Source organism: Centruroides sculpturatus, unplaced genomic scaffold (assembly GCF_000671375.1).
Source record: "Centruroides sculpturatus isolate CEXI.00-Female unplaced genomic scaffold, Cexi_2.0 scaffold2018, whole genome shotgun sequence".
In the NCBI taxonomy this organism is placed as follows: Eukaryota; Metazoa; Arthropoda; class Arachnida; order Scorpiones; family Buthidae; genus Centruroides; species Centruroides sculpturatus.
In genome coordinates this window covers 2,395-21,932 of record NW_019390885.1, presented here as the reverse complement: position 1 = coordinate 21,932, position 19,538 = coordinate 2,395, and the positions used below count along the sequence as shown (strand labels likewise).

General features: G+C 31.3%; 1 protein-coding gene across 1 annotated transcript; it reads left to right on the top strand.

Moving 5' to 3' along the window:
• The first annotated feature begins 10,123 nt into the window (after positions 1-10,123).
• LOC111617531 (sodium- and chloride-dependent glycine transporter 1-like) lies at positions 10,124-18,815 on the top strand. Its single transcript, XM_023358814.1, has 12 exons — positions 10,124-10,437; positions 10,511-10,642; positions 10,730-11,030; positions 11,103-11,235; positions 12,595-12,729; positions 12,812-12,915; positions 13,032-13,156; positions 13,239-13,351; positions 16,273-16,370; positions 16,962-17,187; positions 17,478-17,645; positions 17,725-18,815. Exons 1-12 carry the CDS (start codon positions 10,191-10,193, stop codon positions 17,956-17,958), a joined length of 2,016 nt encoding a protein of 671 aa, XP_023214582.1. The 5' UTR covers positions 10,124-10,190; the 3' UTR covers positions 17,959-18,815.
• Positions 18,816-19,538: the final 723 nt, after the last annotated feature.

Genomic DNA, 19,538 nt, shown 5'->3' with positions numbered 1-19,538 from the left:
GTAAATCTAGGAATAATGTGGGTAAATCCGGGGATAATGTGGGTAAATCCAGGGATAATGTGGGTAAATCCAGTGATAATGGGGGTAGATCTGAGGAAAATGTGGGGAATTCGGGAATAATGTGAGTAAATGCGGGGATAATGTGGGTAGATCCAGGAATAATGTGAGTAAATCAGGGGATAATGTGGGTTAACCCAGGGATATATGGGTAGATCCAGGGATAATATGCGTAGATCCGGGGATAATGTGGAGAATTCAGGGATGAAATGGGTAATTGAAGAATAATGTGAAAAATTCAGGAATACTATGGGTAAAAATCCGGGTATAACATAGAATTAGTATTCTTCGTTTTCCCTGAACCAAATATAGGATTTTACATTAAAAAGGTCATTATCACACCAAATCACGTGAATATCAAACCCTCAGACCTCAAACTTGCGCGTTAATCTCATTAATAAAATTTCCAGCGCTTGAGATCATTTGCTTTAGCGCCACACTCGATTTAGTGCCAATTTCTGACGCGAACAAGTCGGTGGCGCTATATCGAGGTTTAACTGTATATTATTTCATAGATTCTAAGATCCTATTGTAAAAGCTGACACTTCCCTTTCAAGATCTTTAAGCGACCGGATAGAAGAGGAGAAGAATCGAATTGTTCTTAGAGGCTTCACGTTACATCAATTTAAAATACAGTACAGTCGAGCTCTAAATGGCGGCCATTTTGTTTTTTAAATGCGTATGAAATAACCTCCAAACAGCGACCAATTTTACGTTCCACCAGTGGTCGTTGTTCACAGGTTCGACTGTACTGTACGTATGTAATTAAACTAAATACAATGGTGAATTAATTTTTAAAATATACGGCTTTGAAGTGAATAAATTGAACACAGCGTATCATTTAAGTCAAAATAAGAGTTTATTTTAAATGTTGTATTCTGAATAGAAAAGAACTAACATTAAAATTTTATTAGTATTATTGATCTTTGTGTGTCTGTAAGTTCAATGTTAATATGGTGCACGATAAATGCCAGAAAGGGAGATTAATATCCGTCATACAGTATATGACACTATTGATTTTTCACTATGCAAGTGTAGTCGGATACATTTAATTGTACAGTTCGAGCTTCTATTCAATAAATGTGCTTTCTTTTCGCTTAAATTTTCCATTTATTTAAGTGTAACAGGGCTTGTTGGCTACGTTTAATTACATTATCCATCCTACTTACTGTAATTAATAACTGAGACATCTATCAATTAAATTTAGGTGTAAAACAGGGATTGATTCAATTGTAGAAGGTAGTGTTTAATAGCACAGCTCGAGCTGCTTCCATTCACCTTAATATAATTAATAACTGAGCTTTCTTTCACTTAAACTTTCAGGTGTAACATCTAACACAAGACTTCTGTTACTTCACTATAAAACACTATTAAATATATATATATATATCCGGGCTTAGTATCATTGACTCTATAAGAATTTAATGCAAATTTATATCGTAATAATAATCCAAAAACAGTTTCCTCAGGCCAGTACTATTTATAAACTGACTGTCACGTGATATAAATTGAAACATAAATGATGTCCTAGCTGTATCGTCTCATTCCCTATTTGGCTGTAACAATAAATCCTTTACTGGTTGGGTCCTCTGTGATGTCATAATAATAAAGGGGGGGGAGGGGAAAGAGAGACATTCGGTAATTAAGTCCAAGGATTATGGTCAAGGGCATTATCACCAGACAGGTGACACGCAAGTTTCTGGGGGTTCGCGAGGAAAATTCTCAGACAGCGACTTTTGTCTACCTTTCCCTCCTAAAGCCAAACCTTTCGTAGGAAATTTCCATTGTTGACAGCTTGGAATTCGTCCAGATTTAGGGGAAGGATCGATAATTCCTCTTAGGGATCGAATATTATTATATATTTTATGTGTCTTATCCTACTACTAATGTCGCTAACTTAAGCTTGTTTAGCCATCATTTCGATAATTTAATTACTTTGTATATCCATTTCTGGGTGTACAAAGTAATTAAATTTCCCTATTTTGTCTAGTGTTAAAGTGTACAAAACTATACATTAAAAACAATAGATTTAAGTGTCATTCGGAATTGCAAATCATCCTTTCAGGGAATTGAAGATTAAAAATTAAAACAATTATTTTACTTTCCGGTATTGTTAAGCAATAATTATCATTATTTTAATTATTTATAGTTACTTTTAATTGCGTTTAGTAAGCAATTAAGTTCTTTTTAAGTATTTATTTAATGAAATTTCATTTAATTTAAACTATTTTATAGTTATTAAAATGGGATGATCGGATGAATTGACACTGGAAATTTTGTTAACTTTAAACAATTAATCTTTAATATTTCAATTGTTTTTTTGTAAATTATAACTGTTTCGTCGTGTTTTGCATTATGCAAAATGTTATAAATATTAAAATAGTGACATTGAAAATGCATAATGACACGTCGTTGTAATATTTTAAAGTCTAGACAGGTGGGCTTTTAATGGTTTTAAAATTTAATAAACCCTTAAACACTGGTAGGATTGGTTGGAAAACTTAACGTTTGTTTAAATGTAACTATAATGCATTCAAATTAAATAAAATATATAATTTGAAGGAAAGGCGATTTTCTTGTGATATAAATACTGAAAGGAGATTCTCTTACACTGTGGATGGAGGCATGGTGATTCTCTTACACTGTGAATGAAGGAATGGCACTTTTCTTGCACTGTGAATGAAGGCATGGCGATTCTCTTACACTGTGAATGAAGGAATGGCGCTTTTCTTTCACTGTGAATGAAGGAATGCCGATTTTCTTGCACTGTGAATGAAGGAATGGCGATTCTCTTACACTGTGAATGAAGGTGTGGCGATTTTCTTGCACTGTGAATGAAGGAATGGCGATTTTCTTGCACTGTGAATGAAGGAATGGCGATTCTCTGAATATACCACATAAAGTGTCTATTTTTGATACAAAATATATGATTGTTTAATATAAAACGGGCTTAATTTAACTCGAAACACTTTACTAAAGCGACCGTCCGAATTGAACGTCCGAATGAAGAATTTCTTACATTATTAATCTTAAACATCGAGGAATAATTGCTTATTTTTCCAGAAGCTTTTATAAAGTTTAATTTAGCCATTACAGAACATTTGGTCGCAAAATCGCACCCGTTAAAAACGAATTTAAATACAGTTAAATCACCCTTTATTTATTATTTATTTTTTTAATTTAGGCACACCTTTTTTTTTTTTAAATGCCATTTGTTATAGAAGAACAAATCGAAGTTATTCAAGTACATTTTATTGATTTACAAATCGATATTATTGCTATGGAAACTCCAAGGACACATTAATGCGCATGGGTGAAGATAATTTGTAAAAAAAGTTTATGCCATTAACAATGAAAAAATAAAAAATTGTGCGTATCGATAAAGTTGATGCCAAGCGTGTTAAATCGAATATTTTGCCATCAGTCGACACTTTAAATGCATATTTTTATCTTTAAAATATACAATTTATCAGAAATTTTCTCCTTTATTTAGCTAAAGGGCTAAGAGATAAAAATGCCAATGAGTGAACCTACACCTCTTGTTAAATAATACCTTTTTTTTTTTTAAACACTTTAACACACCAATAGTTCGAAATTTACGCTCGTGTTAACCCCTTTTTAACGTAAAATATGTATTATTTTTCTGAATTGAATCTTTAATGGAGTGTTATCGAGTATTTTCAGCTTATTGTTATGAAGTAAGGGATATTGCTGGGGTTTTTTTTTTTTTTGCTATTTAATTTAGTAATTTGGAGTATTTTGCTTTATAATTCAGTAATTTATACATTTTGTAATGTAAGTAGATATTATTAGCGAATTTAATAACATTGTTTAGAAAAATCCGTATCATGCAGTAAAGTGAAACTCTCGAAAGTCATTGCCCCCGTAAAGTCTGCATTCCAGCAAGGTGGTTACGTCTTCAAGAAAAGCTTCCAACTCTTAAGGGGAAGAGTAATAAATAATTTATTATCTTAAAAACATCAAAAAAGCTATTAAGATGTAATTATATATATAATAATTCTAACATTAAGCTTTATATAAATTTTATTCTCTTGCTAATTGCAATTAAACTACGATTTAAAAACCCCTAAAATTAGCACTAAATGGAACGTGGCGCTAAACCGAAACATGTCTGAAAATAAGAGTTGTACGTAATAACGAGGTATACGTAAAGGGATCCTGATAGTCACGTGATTTGGTGATTTACAGTTCCATGTTCATAGATGCCGAAGAGTTTTCTAAGTACAATACTTATCGGCGCTATATGAGGGTAATGCTACTTAGGAGAGCTTTATGAGGGTAGTGTTACTTCTTAGGAGAAGAGTGTAGTGTAGTGCTACTTAGGGGATGCTTGAAGAGGGTAGTGCTACTTAGGAAAGACTTTTATGAGGGTATTGCTACTTAGGAGGCACGTTTCGTTGTAGTGTATTTGATGAAAATAAACGTATTTTAATCATTAAAAGAAGCATATCTGTAATATATATATTTCTTAAAATGTGTATTTAAATTTAAGAATATAATTAGGAAAAATTAAGGCCTCATTACTTCGAATATAATACGCACCCTTTTCATGTTTCTAAAGTTGGAATGCTTCTTAAATTCGAGGTATTCGTTGTCACTCTTCCAAATTCTGCATGCGAATTTTATTAGTATTCCAAGTTTATTTTATATTTTCTGTTAATTTTTAAATATATTATTAACGTTTTTCCCTTTAATAAAAGTTTTTTCAGCCAATTTCCTTCCGAAAACCCCGATTTAAAATCTTGTTGACTCTCGAAATTTCGAAGCAAGAATTTAATTATATTTTGAAATTTTAATTTAATAATATATGATTTTTATAAGAAAAACCCTCGATTTAATGTAAATTTTAAAGAGAAATAAATGACAACGCTAAATGGAGTATGGCACTAAATCGAAGTATCTCAAACAATAAGGATTCGAGAGATACGTGTTACGGTGATAACGTCGCTTGCAATACGAAATCCTATATTTAATTGTATTTATTGACGCTTTACGAGGGATCTGCTATTTAGGGGGGCGTTAAATCGAGTTTTGTATGCATTTTTATTCAAATAAAAAGTTCCTGGAAAAAATATGACATCCGTTTGTTACTGGAAGTTCGTAGAATACTTCTGGATTATAAAGCCAGTCTCGATATAGCATCCCCGCAAATAGCGCTATCTACGTAAAGCACTAAAGTATACCAGTGAATGGATTTTATCCATAAATATTACGAATTCTCTGGTGTCTGTGAATTACTAAATACATTGCAAATGACTTTCAAACATCGTTTTTACGTTTAGACCTCGTTACTGCGTATAATTCATCAGGGAATTCAGAAATATCTGTTACTATAAAAATAATAATGCCATTTAAAGATCGTTGTTAAAATTCTTACTGGTCTTACTTTAACTTTTAAAAATATAGTCGAACTTCGATTTAGCGCCATTCTGAAACTGGAATTATAATGAATCGAGTGTGGTGCTAAACCGAAGTAATTTAAAAAATCGTACGTTTAGTAATTCACAAAGGCTTCATATTACAACACGAAGCCTTTAACTGCAGTAGAAAGTTCGTTAATCCGGCTTCTACCAAAGTCGTGCCGGATTACAGGAAATTCCGGGTTTTTATCTGAAATTTCCGATCAAAATGTACAGGTATTATCTATTTTCTAGTCACGTATTTTTACCAGAGTCCTTTAGCGTGTCACGTGTTTGACCAAACAATTTCCGATTGGCCAAAAACTAGCATGCCGGATTACCGGACAATTCCGGACTATTGACTACTTTAATGAGATGTCGGAGTACCGAACGTATTAGATTAAAGGTCTTCTCTCGTACAAGATGTACAGAAATGAAATTTTCATTATAAAATGTAAAGTTAAATTGATAAAATTCATTAAAAACATTCGAAAGTGCCCTTAGAAAAAAAGAAATTATTACACTTTACACCAGTCCATCAGTGGATAAAACTACTGAAAGATATTAGTAGCGAGTTCGTACCTAATTACGCGGAGTTTTCCGGGTATTATCACTCGTCTAATTCCTAAATAGGCGCCCAACTTTCCATAGAGAGATCTTCCGGGAGCGAAACATGTGCCCGACCACGTGGAGTTTTTTTGGGGGTTTCTCAACGCGTATAATTCCTAAATAGGTGCCAGTTTTCCGTAGAAAGTCCTCCCTCAAGCGACACATGGGTGCAACACGGAAAGCAACACGTGGGTGACCTGCCAAAGGGGGGTGACCGTCCTCAGCAGGTCACCCACGTGTTGCTTTTCCGTATCCCACCAATCCAATCCAGTTTACATTCATAATTTATTACAATAAAGTACCTTAAAAAAAAATTATATAATTAATCCCTTTTTAAATTTTTTCTACGATTTTTAACAAGAATAAGTGTAAAATCATACGTTTACACTTTTTAAATTAGGGGTGAGGGAACTTTTTTTACCTAAGTTTCTCCTTAATCATTAATTGGTATGGATCAATCCGAAATTCCAGAAAGACGTCTGCACAACATCCGTTGAAATTTTTTCCATTTAATATGAAAGCGTTATCAACCGAATTTCCTGTAACGTAAGACAAGCTTTAGTTCCGTTGACATTGAAACGTATCAGCAATTTGTTTTTTGTAATTACTATTACTGGGGTAATTCATATTACACCACCCGTCGACAGTTATCTGCACAGTGTAGTAAGATGTCTAATGCTGATAACCTTAAAGTTTCTAAGAACAGTATTGATTTGTAATTAGGTATACTTCGAAATCTTTTAAAATATTCGCTTGTTAAGCAATGACAAGTTAATGAAAACCACAATTATATTTATAATGTATGCTTTTCTTTTTTGCACACTACAATTCGACCCTCCTATAACACTGTTGATAATTCCGTTTTATATGAATTCCATGTTGTACGAGTCACTTAGATTTTACAAATACGTATGCCGAGCTGTGAACGGCACACGTATTTGTAATATCGGCATTAATAATGTTACAATGAGTTACTGTTTATTGCAGTATTATTTATAGTATTATACTACACTACTATACTGTATAGTATACTAATATACACTACAGTTTATACATAGTAAAACCTGTCTAAACGGGAAAAATTCTTCGAAACCGAGTGATTTTCTATGTTGAAAAACACCTGTTAAAAAATGGAAACTTGCCAAAACGGAAAGAATATTTGACACCGTACGATTCCGGTTTACGCAGGTTTTACTATACTATAAATATTTCTCTGTGTAGTAATGTACTGTGAGTACAACACATTACTACATATAATATAGCGAAACCTGCGTAAACCGGACTCGCACGGCATCCGATTTGGCAGGTTTCCGCTTTAAACAGGTTTTTTTTCTGTTGATTACAGGAAAGAATTTAATTACAGCTCGAATGTTGTAAGGAATATAAAATAATTTATAAATAAATATTTATATAATTAATTATTATAAGTTATCTTTATAAATTTTTATATGAAGTATTTTTAGAAAATTCCTTATTATTATTTTTTTACGTAACAAGGAAATTTCTCAACAATTGCTTTACGTGTACAATAGACATTCTCATAAAGAACTTCATTTTATTGAATTTAATTCATTAATGTTACAGATAATTTTTATTCTATAAAAATATATTTTAAGTAATATAATATATATTAAAAGCCAGACTTTATTTGCTTTCATCTTCTATTAATTGCAACCATTACCTTCAGATTAGTACCGGAGATATTAAGGAAGTGGGGCCATATCTCCCGAAATAACCGTCCGATTTCCCTGAAAATTTCTGGAAACGTTCCACCCTAGTAGGCAAAACTCCATGCAAAATTTCAGAAAATTTAGACAAAAGGCACGCGAGTTATTAAGCTTTAAAAGAGGGGAATATAATTGTGCCTCTATACACAAACATCCATACATCGAAAAACCCCAACATTTTTTGTACGTTTCAAGTTACCCTGAATTCAAAAAAGTAAAAATCTTTGGGGCATACTTTCCCTCTGTTATATAACAGCCGGGAAAATAATATTTAAAATAAAAATTATCTATAACACCATTTTAATGCGTTGTTTAATTATAAAATAAAGTTGTTTCTGATAATGTATGTAAATAGTATAAATTTTACTTTATTTTTTATATATAATAATATTGATTTATCATATAATTCCAATTTACTTTCAATATTCTGTTAATAGAAAGCTGAAAGTCACTTATTGAATAAGCTTCTATATAAAGAATAATTGATTACTGAAGTCCTCTATTAAGTAATAAATTATGAAACTATGATATATTATATTGAAGTTTCTTACTAATTAAATGACAGAACTTAATATTAAACTTAATGTCAAACCTCTGAACAACGGCCACTGACGTGAACATAAAAACTGGCCGCTGTTTAGAAGTGGCTATTGAAGGTTCATTTGTATACATTTTTTTTTTTTCCAAATAAAAAAGAAATCCTGAAAAAATGTCCGCTGTTTAGAGGTGGCCGTTATCGGAGGTTCGACCTGTATACGATGCAATGCAAAACTTTATTATTGATAAAATTATGATCTAAACTGCGTGTTACATATAAAAGGACAAACGGCCACTTTTTATATTCTTCTTCGGTGTCCGTTGTTCGCAGGTTTGCCATATTAAGCTGATTAATTAATAATTATATTTTTCATTTACAGTGTAACTAATTCTCGAGTGTCTTAGAGGCTCATTTATACCGTTAATTATATTATTTATACGTTATATTTTAACATCTTAATTAATTTAATTTCAGGTTCTAAATGGATTAAAAACCTTTAAATGAAAACCTTTTAACGATTGTTTATTTTCGTACGAGGTGACTTAAATCAAGTCAATGCTAATTCTAAAATAAATATTCTTAAACGATCTTCTGATTAAATAAAACATGATTATCTCATTAAGATTTTCACAAGATTATGAGAAAAATTAGTGGTGTCATTTGATTTCATTCCATTAAAATACAGTGTTGCAGGCAGGAATTCCCACCAATGTTAAAATGTTGTGTATGTAATTGTGTTAGTGTTGTTTTGTCAGTTGTTTTCTTTGTGTATTGTTTTACGTGTATGTAATTTTGTATATGTTATAAGTGTGTTTTGTAATATTGTAAGTGTGCTGTGCTATGTCGTCTATGTATTGTTTGCGTATATTTTGTTTCCCCTTCATAATTGCCCCTTTTTTGCCCATATGATAACGCGCCACCGGTATAAAAACACGTCTACGATGGCCTAATAGTAAATTCATTCTCCCCTCCAAGTTTCTGGTGTAATTACCCTAAATTTCCGAACTTTCCCTGTATTTTAGGAGCGATTAAAGATATCGGGTAATTTCTACGAGCAGTTTTAAGTGTCTGGAAATTATATATAACAAAACTCGTAAAGGGGTACGTTAAATAGAAGTCCGCATGTAATTTATTCTTCACGTTTATAACGCTGGCTTATGAACTTATCAATCTCTGTATAATTAATTAATTTACAAGTACGTGGCGAATTACAGATGAAGGATGATAATTTTTACATTGTCTACATAATTATTTATCAACAATAAAATATTAATAACGGAATTATCGGAGGATAATTGCTATTATTTACGACAACATTTAGATTTAATTACGATACGTCGGGAATTAAATTAGGTCAGAAGGAACGTTAAAGGGAGAGGGAGAGGGAGAGAGAGAGAGAGACGTTTAATTAATACACAATTTATTATTTATAAAAGCAAAAAGTTTCAATCCAATCCGTTAAATGTGAATAAACTCGGAATAAACAATTGGAAGGGGGGTGTGCAAGATTCCTTTTTACGTTATTTTGTATACAAAACTAGGTCTAAATAAATAAACAATCGCTTTCTGTTTGAAAAAAATAAATAAATATTTAAATTCTTTTTTAAAATAAAATAGTTGATTTAAAGTACTTTAATTTATTATTTTAACTTTAAAAATATATATATANCTATCATTATTGAAATAAAAATTACTTATAATAAAGGAAATTAAACATTTTAATATAAGTTAAATTACATTTATTTTATTAAAAAAAGTATATGAATTTGACTAAATATTGTTTATTTTAATTAAAAACAGTCTAGACATCATATAAAAGATAAAAACTCCAATGATCCTATGGATGATAGAAGTCTCTTGCCGAAATTAGAGCCTTCTAAAGGTTGCACTAATCAGGTATCGATCCCTCTTCCTCTCCCCGACGACACTCAGTCCACCTCCAGCGAAGGAAGCAGCCGAAATGGAGAAAACTATGAACGGGGAAATTGGGGGAAACAATTAGACTTCTTCCTTTCTTGCGTAGGCTATGCCGTCGGATTGGGAAATGTTTGGAGATTTCCTTATCTTTGTTATCGAAGCGGAGGAGGTAATTTTTTTTCTTAAATATTTTTTTCAAATTAAATTGAACGTGTAACTTATGTATAAATTTTTAATTCCAGGAGCATTTTTAGTTCCCTATATCCTATTCTTGGTTATCTGTGGGATGCCTTTGTTCTTCCTTGAATTGAGCTTTGGCCAATTTGCCAGTTTAGGCCCTGTAGCAATATGGAAAATATCACCATTATTTAAAGGTAAAAGCATTAAAAAATAATCATATATTTTTATTACAAAACAGTAATTGAAATTTAAGGATAAACTAAGTTTTGTTTTGCTTATAGGTTTAGGCTATGGTATGGTGATAATATCTGGAATAGTGTGTATTTATTACAATGTCATTATTGCCTGGACTCTATACTACATCTATCAGTCATTGACATCTCTTTTGCCATGGTCTACTTGTAATAATTGGTGGAATACACCAAATTGTGTCGATCGTCATTACGATCCAACCGCGTCGTTAAATAGCACCGGAATTACGAATAGTTCCGTACTGATTAATGGTACCGTCGCGGCTAATGAGACGATTAAGAATTTCGAAGTCAATAATGATAGAATAACATCTAGCGAAGAATTTTGGGTGTAAGTTTGATAAATCTTACAAAAAATAATTGTTTATGTGAACGAAAAGTAATCAATCAATTATTTTTGCAGAAAGTATGTTTTACGACTGACATCTGGTATACATGATTTAGGAGAAGTCCAATGGCCATTGGTGCTTACTCTTTTTATTGCTTGGGTAGTTGTTTTTCTATGTCTAATGAAAGGAGTCAAATCATCGGGAAAGGTTTGTATTGATTTAAACATAGTTTTTAGTATTTTATAATAATAAAGACAATATAAAATTGTAAAACTTATATAATTTAGGGCCATAATTTTGTTTTCATTTTTCACAAATAACATATTGTATATAATTGAGTTTCCTGCTTTTACTTGAATGTAAGATGCACTTTTTTCAGGCTTTACTATCTCTGAAAATAAGATGATTCTTGCATTTGATGTAATGTGTCCCTAATTAGTAACTTCAAGTGTCATGTCTTATTTCTGTCACAAGTTTTATTATATCATTTCAATGATTTTATTAGACCAACATTAGTAGTAGAAATTATTTAAGAGGTTAGCTTAGCTCAAGTCTTTTCAGTCTATTATAGTAAGTAATGTTGTAAGTACTTGGATGAAAATTTCACAAAATGTTGTGTGGCACTGAGTAATTCTGTATCTTCAATGCTTTAAATGGCACTTTTGTTTTACTTTATTAAAACAAAAACTAAAGTTACATGTATATAACATTCCTAAGTATTAGTTTTTCTTCTGACTAAAACTATGTTAGTGTTAATTCATAAGACTTAACGTGGCAAATGAAAAGGTTTCCCGATTCTGATACTATATAATAATGATATATAAGTAACTTTACTTCAATAAATACTGTTATACTGACATAAATTTGACTGCATTTCTGTAGGTGAGCATGTAGAAGTTAAGCTGTCTTAGATTCAAATAAATTTGGAACTTACAAGAATAATCTTTTTTTCAAAAAGTTCCAAAAATGTATAATCTGAAGTTGGCCGAATGGCCTGGCAGTTAAGGTGGCAGCCTTGTGCTCTGGAGGACTTGCGGATGGGTCAAAAACCCAGATGATCTGTTTAGATATGCCAGGACCTGATTGTTGCTACTGCTCCATTGAGCCTGGCTAAACCAATGCTAAGAAGGTTCTCTTAGTGTCCAGAGTCAGAGATGTGTTATAGCTTCATGGAATCCAGGAAAATTTGAATTAAAGGGGCCCATGTACAATAATGACTTCAGTTTTCTTTGGGGGAATTTTTTGAGGAAAAGTTTTCTAATAAAAGATTGCTTTAGGGGTGCTGGGCAATTTCCCGTAGGATATTGTGCCACTACATAGAGTAGAAAAAGTTAAAAAAAAAAAAAAAAATCTTAAGATGACCTATAAAACAGTTAAATTTGTAATTTCTATGTTCATTTAACATGTTTTTCCAATGAGATAATATTTTTACTCTCTTCTACTTCATATCAATAGTTTACTATTTAAAAATTAAAACAATAAATATTAAAAACATTTAATGCATAATTATTTACATAAAATACATATACAATTCTCAATAATTAAAATAGAATAAAATTTTGACAGGTGGTTTATGTATCTGCTACATTCCCTTACATTGTGTTAGTAATTCTTCTTATTCGTGGAGTCACTTTACCAGGAGCTTGGAAAGGAATTGTGTTTTATTTAACTCCTCGTTGGGAGCTTCTGATGTCTTTCAAGGTTCGGTATACGTTAACATCTCGCAACAATTTTGTTTTTAAATTTTATGTAAAATAACATGTCATTAATATTTCCATTACAGGTCTGGGGCGATGCTGCTACTCAAATATTTTATTCTGTAGGTGCAGCTTGGGGTGCAGTTTTAACAATGGCCAGCTACAATAGATTCAGTAATAATTGTTACAGGTAGGCAATTACTATTTAATATATTACCATCAATTTTGAAAAATTTATTAGAGATTTGTTTAATTTTGTATGTATAATCTATTCACAAGATGTTAAATAAATAATTTTTCTTTCAGAGATTCTCTGCTTATTCCAATCATTAACTGTTCTACCAGCATCTTTGCTGGATTGGTAGTATTTTCTATTATTGGATATATGTCATATGAAACCGGTAAACCAATTGAAGAAGTAGTCTCTCAAGGTATATTGCATTCTTAGACTAGACTTATATCACCAATTTAAAAGTTTTTTATTGCTAAAAACTGATTTTTTTTATTTTGTAGGCCCAGGATTGGCTTTTGTGGTGTATCCAGAGGCAGTCTCAAGATTGCCTTTGTCACCACTATGGGCCTTACTCTTCTTTTTCATGCTCTTTACAATTGGTTTAGATAGTCAGGTAACTGTTTATTTAATAATTTATTTAGTTTTAATCTATTATGTATGCTTTCTGTTTTAAGGCTATGTTTTCTTTTCCCAATGAAACACTTCACTTCGATAGGAGTAATTAAATTTGTCAAAAAGAAACTTTTCTTGCCAGTTATTAATTCGAATAATGTTTTTAATTTTAATTAAATCACGTTTTAAATTTGTTTTTTTTTTTAATATAGGTATTCAGCTCTAATGGAGAAACATAGCATTCTGAAATTGATCAGTGCTTTAATTCTCATGCAGTTATTTACAATCATATTGTAAACACAAAGGCCCTAGTGATACAGCCAGATTGACCAGATTTAAATTTCTTTAACAGTAAAATGCTTTTAAATTAATTAATTATTAATTAAATAATTTTAATAAAAATCAATGATTATTCATTTTTTAAAAATTTTTTCATCTGGCTATATCACAATTCATTGAAATTTTTAAATAGTTGATAGGGTATGTCCAATTATTTAATGCAACACCAATTCCTGCTGTTATTTTATTATACCTTTTTGAATATTAAATTTTAATTATTTGTAATTATCAAAAAACAGTGTGCGAGGATGTATAAGGTGTGCTGTCTTTCCCTGATGTTATGTTGCGGCGTTGCGTGCAATTTGCTAGATTTTAATTTAGCTAGATTGTATCGATTATTTAAAATTGAAATATATAATTATTTATTAAAGATTTTTCATTTGNAAATTTTAAATATCTAGTATAATTGTTTAAAAACTTGAACTAATTTTTTAAAATATTCAAAATTTTAAAGCTTTAAATATATTTAATTTTGCTTTAAAAATATAGATTTGCAGTCAAAACCTTTTCGAGACATCTCGCAGTAAAAAATGTGTACGAATATTTAATTTGCTGTAATAATTTGTTTTAATTGATGTACGTAATGATAATATTTTTATTTAATGGGATTATGATGACAAAAAATTGGGCAAGCAAATATTACAAGGGGTTAAATGTGTATTGTATTTTTAAACATTTTGTTAGTCAGGCCCTCTGTTGGTTGGGAGCGCCTGGAAGATCTGGGCGGCAGCAGCAGCATAGAAGGGAGCCTTCTACCACTAAAGCGTAACTTGTGTTAACCATCTTTTTATCTCAGTAGTTAAGTGTTGTCCACAAAATATTGGTATATTATTGCTTCGGAGTACCTAGCCTCGAGTAAAAGTAAAACTAAAAGAAGTGGAGAGCCGAAGTCTGTCTGGTGTGACTGGAGTAACAGGAGTGTGTATTCGCTTTATGTTGCATGAATGAGATATGCATATTTAAACAGACTTTCGGAGATCCCGTTTAAGATCTTAGCAAATTTGTTGCTATTTAAGTTTTTTTTTTGTTTTTCCCTATTAAAGTTCCGGTGCTTATTGTGCATCTTGATGTTCGGGCCGCTAGGTACACTAATGCATCCCGTGTTTTAAAGCACACTGAGGTTGATCATTGGTTATTAAGTTTAATAATTCCAACGTTTTTTTGCTTTCTTGTAAATGTATAAATGATTTACATTTATTTTTTAATTGAAATTTATAAGATCTTGACAAAAAATAAAACAAAAAGAGAGAGAGAGAACTTTAGTTACCAATGGTCACTTCATTCAATATATGCGTTGCGTGCAATTTGCTAGATTTTAATTTAGCTAGATTGTATCGATTATTTAAAATTGAAATATATAATTATTTATTAAAGATTTTTCATTTGCACACCTGCATGTAAATCACGTAGACTCTCTGCTAATTTTTTGATTTTATTTCGGTTACAATTTGCACAAATCGTTAGATTGTTTTGCAAGCTTCCCCATGCTGTGGCCTTGTGCTTTCTGCCTACACTGCAGCTGAAAAATGAATGAATGGCTTACCGTAATCTGTGTGGTGTAGGTTTTGCATGAGAAAATTTGGAGGTGTAGGCTGAGAGGGGGCTAATGCTGGGAGTTTGCAGCAAAAGGAATGGATGTTGCAACAATTAAATGGGGCCGTCAGCATATTGAGAGTTTAGTCTAATTAATTCCAGATGTTTTATGTTGACTATTAGAGTTATTCTGATTTAAATGATTTTATTTTGTGAAGTGTATCACGGAGAAAACTAGTCTGTAATTTTAAAATAAATCAAGGGCCACACTCTCTCTAATCGATTTTTATTTTACAAATTTAAAATAAATTTAAATGATAACAAATGAGATTTTTCTTAAAAGTATTCAAAATCCATGTTTTTTTTTCTAAAATTTAATGTGTGGCCCTTCCGTGTTTTGGTTGATGCAATTCGCCGATCCAAAAAGAATTAAACAATTCTTCTTTTATTTGAAATTTGGATTAATTTAAAGGAGAATCAAATGAAATTCTGGAAAAATTTTTAAAAATTCAAAAAAAAAAAACTTATTTAAAAACCTAAAATTTCATCAACCAATTCTCTTGTTCACTTTTAAGGCAGAAAATTTATATTTTCTTCAAAAATATAATAAAAAAAATCAAAATTCTGATATCAAAAACGGGATTAAAAAATATACTTTGTTAATTTTGCCGTAAATAACAATCCAAAACTATACGAAATATTGCAAAGTAATATTAGAACTTGACAGTTTAAATATTTTAGCAATATATTTTAAAATTCTGCCTTAATCTTAAGCAAGAAAACTGTTTGTCCTGTTTTGTGTGTGTTACTCCCAATAATTTTATTAGCATTACGTCAAGAAATTTCTGGAGTGTTGATTTTGAAGCGAATAAAATCCACCCGTAATTTTTATTTTCTCGTAAACGTTTTTCCTTAAATGCTGTCTCTATTTTAATTTAGAGACACCATACGTATCGACTGGAACCTTTATACAAGTTTGTTATTCTTGACGTTTTGCTGATACTTCTTTGTCCTGTTGTTAAAATGAATGATCTGGTTTTTGCTTTCCAGCAGCTTTTGACCTTCCAAAGAAGATATGAAATAACTGTGTTTTCCAGTTCCTATAATAGACCAAAATTATACATAAAAAAAAATTTTTTTTTACATATTTAATAAAGCTCTAAAAGCCTCGATTTGTAATTTGAAATTTTGAAATCCATGCTATTATAGCAGACAGGAAAGCACAGTATGTGATGGACGGGTCATAGTACTAACTGGTGCAGAGTTGCCATCGCTGATTCTGCTGCTTCAGTACAAGAGGTACCTCTTAGATTTTAGACTTTCATTCACAGAGGGATTTGTAATTAAAAAAAATAANAGAACAATAAAAACACTACACTCAACAAGCCACCAATAAAACTCAACTGCCTAACCTATAACAAAAGTCTCCTTTTAATTTGTTTTTTAAAAAAAGCGCTTGACAAACTTGCCCCGCATGCCGAAGTTGCCCCGATCTCCCCTAATTCAAACATACTGTTATATATAAAACAAAATGTATTTAACGTGGAATATAGTAAGATAAAAAATAGAACCTGCAAAAATACTAGCATACAAAGAAATATGAGTGAATTAAAGAAGAAATTTCTTTTAGATGGATACCCAAACAGAATAATAAATGCATCGGAAAGAAAGATAAACAGCCGAAAGATTCACAAAACAGAACAAAAAGAAGACTCAAAAATGAAATAGGCCTAAATCAGTTTCCCTTATATCAAAGGATTGTACGAAGAAATAGACAAAGAAACAAGAAAGATCAACATAAAACTCTCGCCAAAATACGAAAAACTTTCGTGTAGAATCAAAGCCAAACAAGCAACGAAGAAAAAGAAAAAACCGCAAGAAGAAACAAAAAACGTAGTATACAAGACCCCTTGTATCTGTAATTCTACCAAGTTCTACACAGGAAAAACGAAACGAAAATTAAAGGTGAGTCTTAAAGTACATTTAGCAGATCTGAAATATTACAAACTGAACTCTGCCTTCCACGATCACTGCACTGACTGTAATATAGACCAAAATAATATAAAAATTTTACATAGAGAAACAGGAACACACAACAGAAATATTAAAGAAAGTGTAGGAATCATTAAAAGTAAAAACTGTATAAATAAAAACGAAATAAAGGAGTAAATAAAAAATTTACATTTTTTATTTACTCCTTTATTTACATTTTAATAGCATTGCTAAATTTAAAAATTTTGTGTTTTGAATTATAGGGTTTACTTATCTTCATTGTAATCAACCACTCACCGGTTACATACAATGATTATGAATATCCCGATTGGTCAATTGCTTTGGGATGGATGATGGCTGTTCTTCCTCTGATTCCCATTCCATTATTTGCTGGTATCCAGATTTACAAATCTAAAGGATCTCTGTCTCAGGTATTTATAAATAATAATGACTTTTATGCAATTCATAACTTTATTATGAATTACATTTAATATTTATTTATCTCTACAGAGAATTTTGGTTAATTTGCGCCCGTCACCTGAATGGGGACCGGCCACCGAAGAAAACCGTCTCTTATACAAGAAGAGTCTGAGTATCGTCTCTAGTAACTTTCGTCAGACACACGTCGCCGGTTTAAGTCACAGCGAAAGTCAGGTATCTTGCGGGAAAGTTTCTATGAATACGGCAGATGCTCTTCCGGCTCCAAGCGACGATATTCCTTTACAATCCGAAAGTGTAGTATAATTAAGAACATAGTCACGAGCGGATAGACTGACTATAAAACATAGGGGAAGCAGGAAGAGAAGTTGGCAGGACAAATAATCTGCAGCAAGTACCCACGTCTGTCGGGAGCTCTTCGCCACAATGCCCGGAGCATAAATTACTAGCTGTCTGGAGACTCCCGTGGCGATCGACGATGCGGCGAAAAGAATCGCACGGTACGACGCAGTTTAAAGATCTCATACAGACTTTCAGTATTCTAAATTAAAAAACTGCAAGACATGTTGCACATTCCCGATAATTATACAGAATGCTTTTATTGAAGGAAGGAAAGAAGAAAGCTGTGATAAAACATCAATCATAGTCGTCCATAACAAAAATAGAAATTGTAAATACTGGTCATTTGTATACTGTTTTTTCTTTTTGTTTCGTGCATTTTCTCTCTTGTTTATTTTTTTTATATACACCATATCAAAACTTGTAGTGTATAAATATTAATTTTTGTAACTTGCAAAATGTTGGGCCAAGTGTTCTTTTTCAAAAACATTCCTCTTCATTGCTTGTTTTATAGTATTATGATATTCAAATTATGGCTATTAGTGAAACAACTTTGATGGGATTTTATCAATCATGCATCCTAGGTGGAATATAGACAATCAATAGATTGGTAGGGTTTCTGAATGAAACAGTATTATAGATTTTATAAGTACTGTAACATTGATTTTGTAGTAAAATTGGCTAAAAGTGAATTTGTAATAATAAAAAAATTTGTACTGAATTTTTTATTTAAAACAAATTCATGAAGATGAGACACACAATTTGTGATTTCTTTTTTTAAGTATTTGTTCTGCATAATAAAATTTTGTCTTAAGATAGTCTACTTTGGTCGTGTTTTCGTAATTTTCTACAAAATTTGTTAATAAAAAATATATTAAAATCAAATTTTTGGTATAGTCTGTAGAAGTTCAATATAAATTTAAAGTACACAATTAACATACATTTTGAATATAAATAGAAAAGTTCTGCTTGTCTGTCAAAGTATTGATTTGCTAAGGTGAAAATCCAAGTTTGATCTCCAGAGTCCTGTTGTAAATAATGCTAACTACTATACAAGTTTTACAAATTACAAGAATAAAAAGCTTTGTAATAAGTTATAATACTTGTAATTTTTATACAACAGGGCCAGGTGTATCCTACTTTTCATCTCTGGCTGCAATATTTACATACAGGATCATAGGGAGTGAAGAATGATTACCTTATCTTCTAATCTCTCTTTCTATACGAATATTAATTTAAATTATGACTATTTGTGCAAGATAATTGCAAATGGTTTCTATATTCCGGAGAATTTTTGGCGCTCGTTGAGAGCGTATTATCACGTGTTTTGATGATTTGCATACGGAGACATTTTCTTCTAGTAGACCACGTGGATGCTAGTTAGCTGCGTGATTAAATGGTACATCGAACAATCCTAAAATTGAAATGCCATACAGCATCCGAGAGGTGGAAGAAGGGGAATGTCTCATCTTTCCTGTTATTCGATACAAGTTTAAATGGTAAGTTGAGTCTTATAACAATAGCTAGAAATACGTGGATTGCGGATA

Excerpts from the sequence above, each read along its gene's own strand:
- LOC111617531 (XM_023358814.1), top strand. The coding sequence starts at position 10,191 with ATGGATGATAGAAGTCTCTTGCCGAAATTAGAGCCTTCTAAAGGTTGC. Across the intron at positions 11,031-11,102 it reads TCTAGCGAAGAATTTTGGGT|AAAGTATGTTTTACGACTGA; the intron begins GTAAGTTTGATA and ends TTATTTTTGCAG. Across the intron at positions 13,157-13,238 it reads TGAAGAAGTAGTCTCTCAAG|GCCCAGGATTGGCTTTTGTG; the intron begins GTATATTGCATT and ends TTTATTTTGTAG.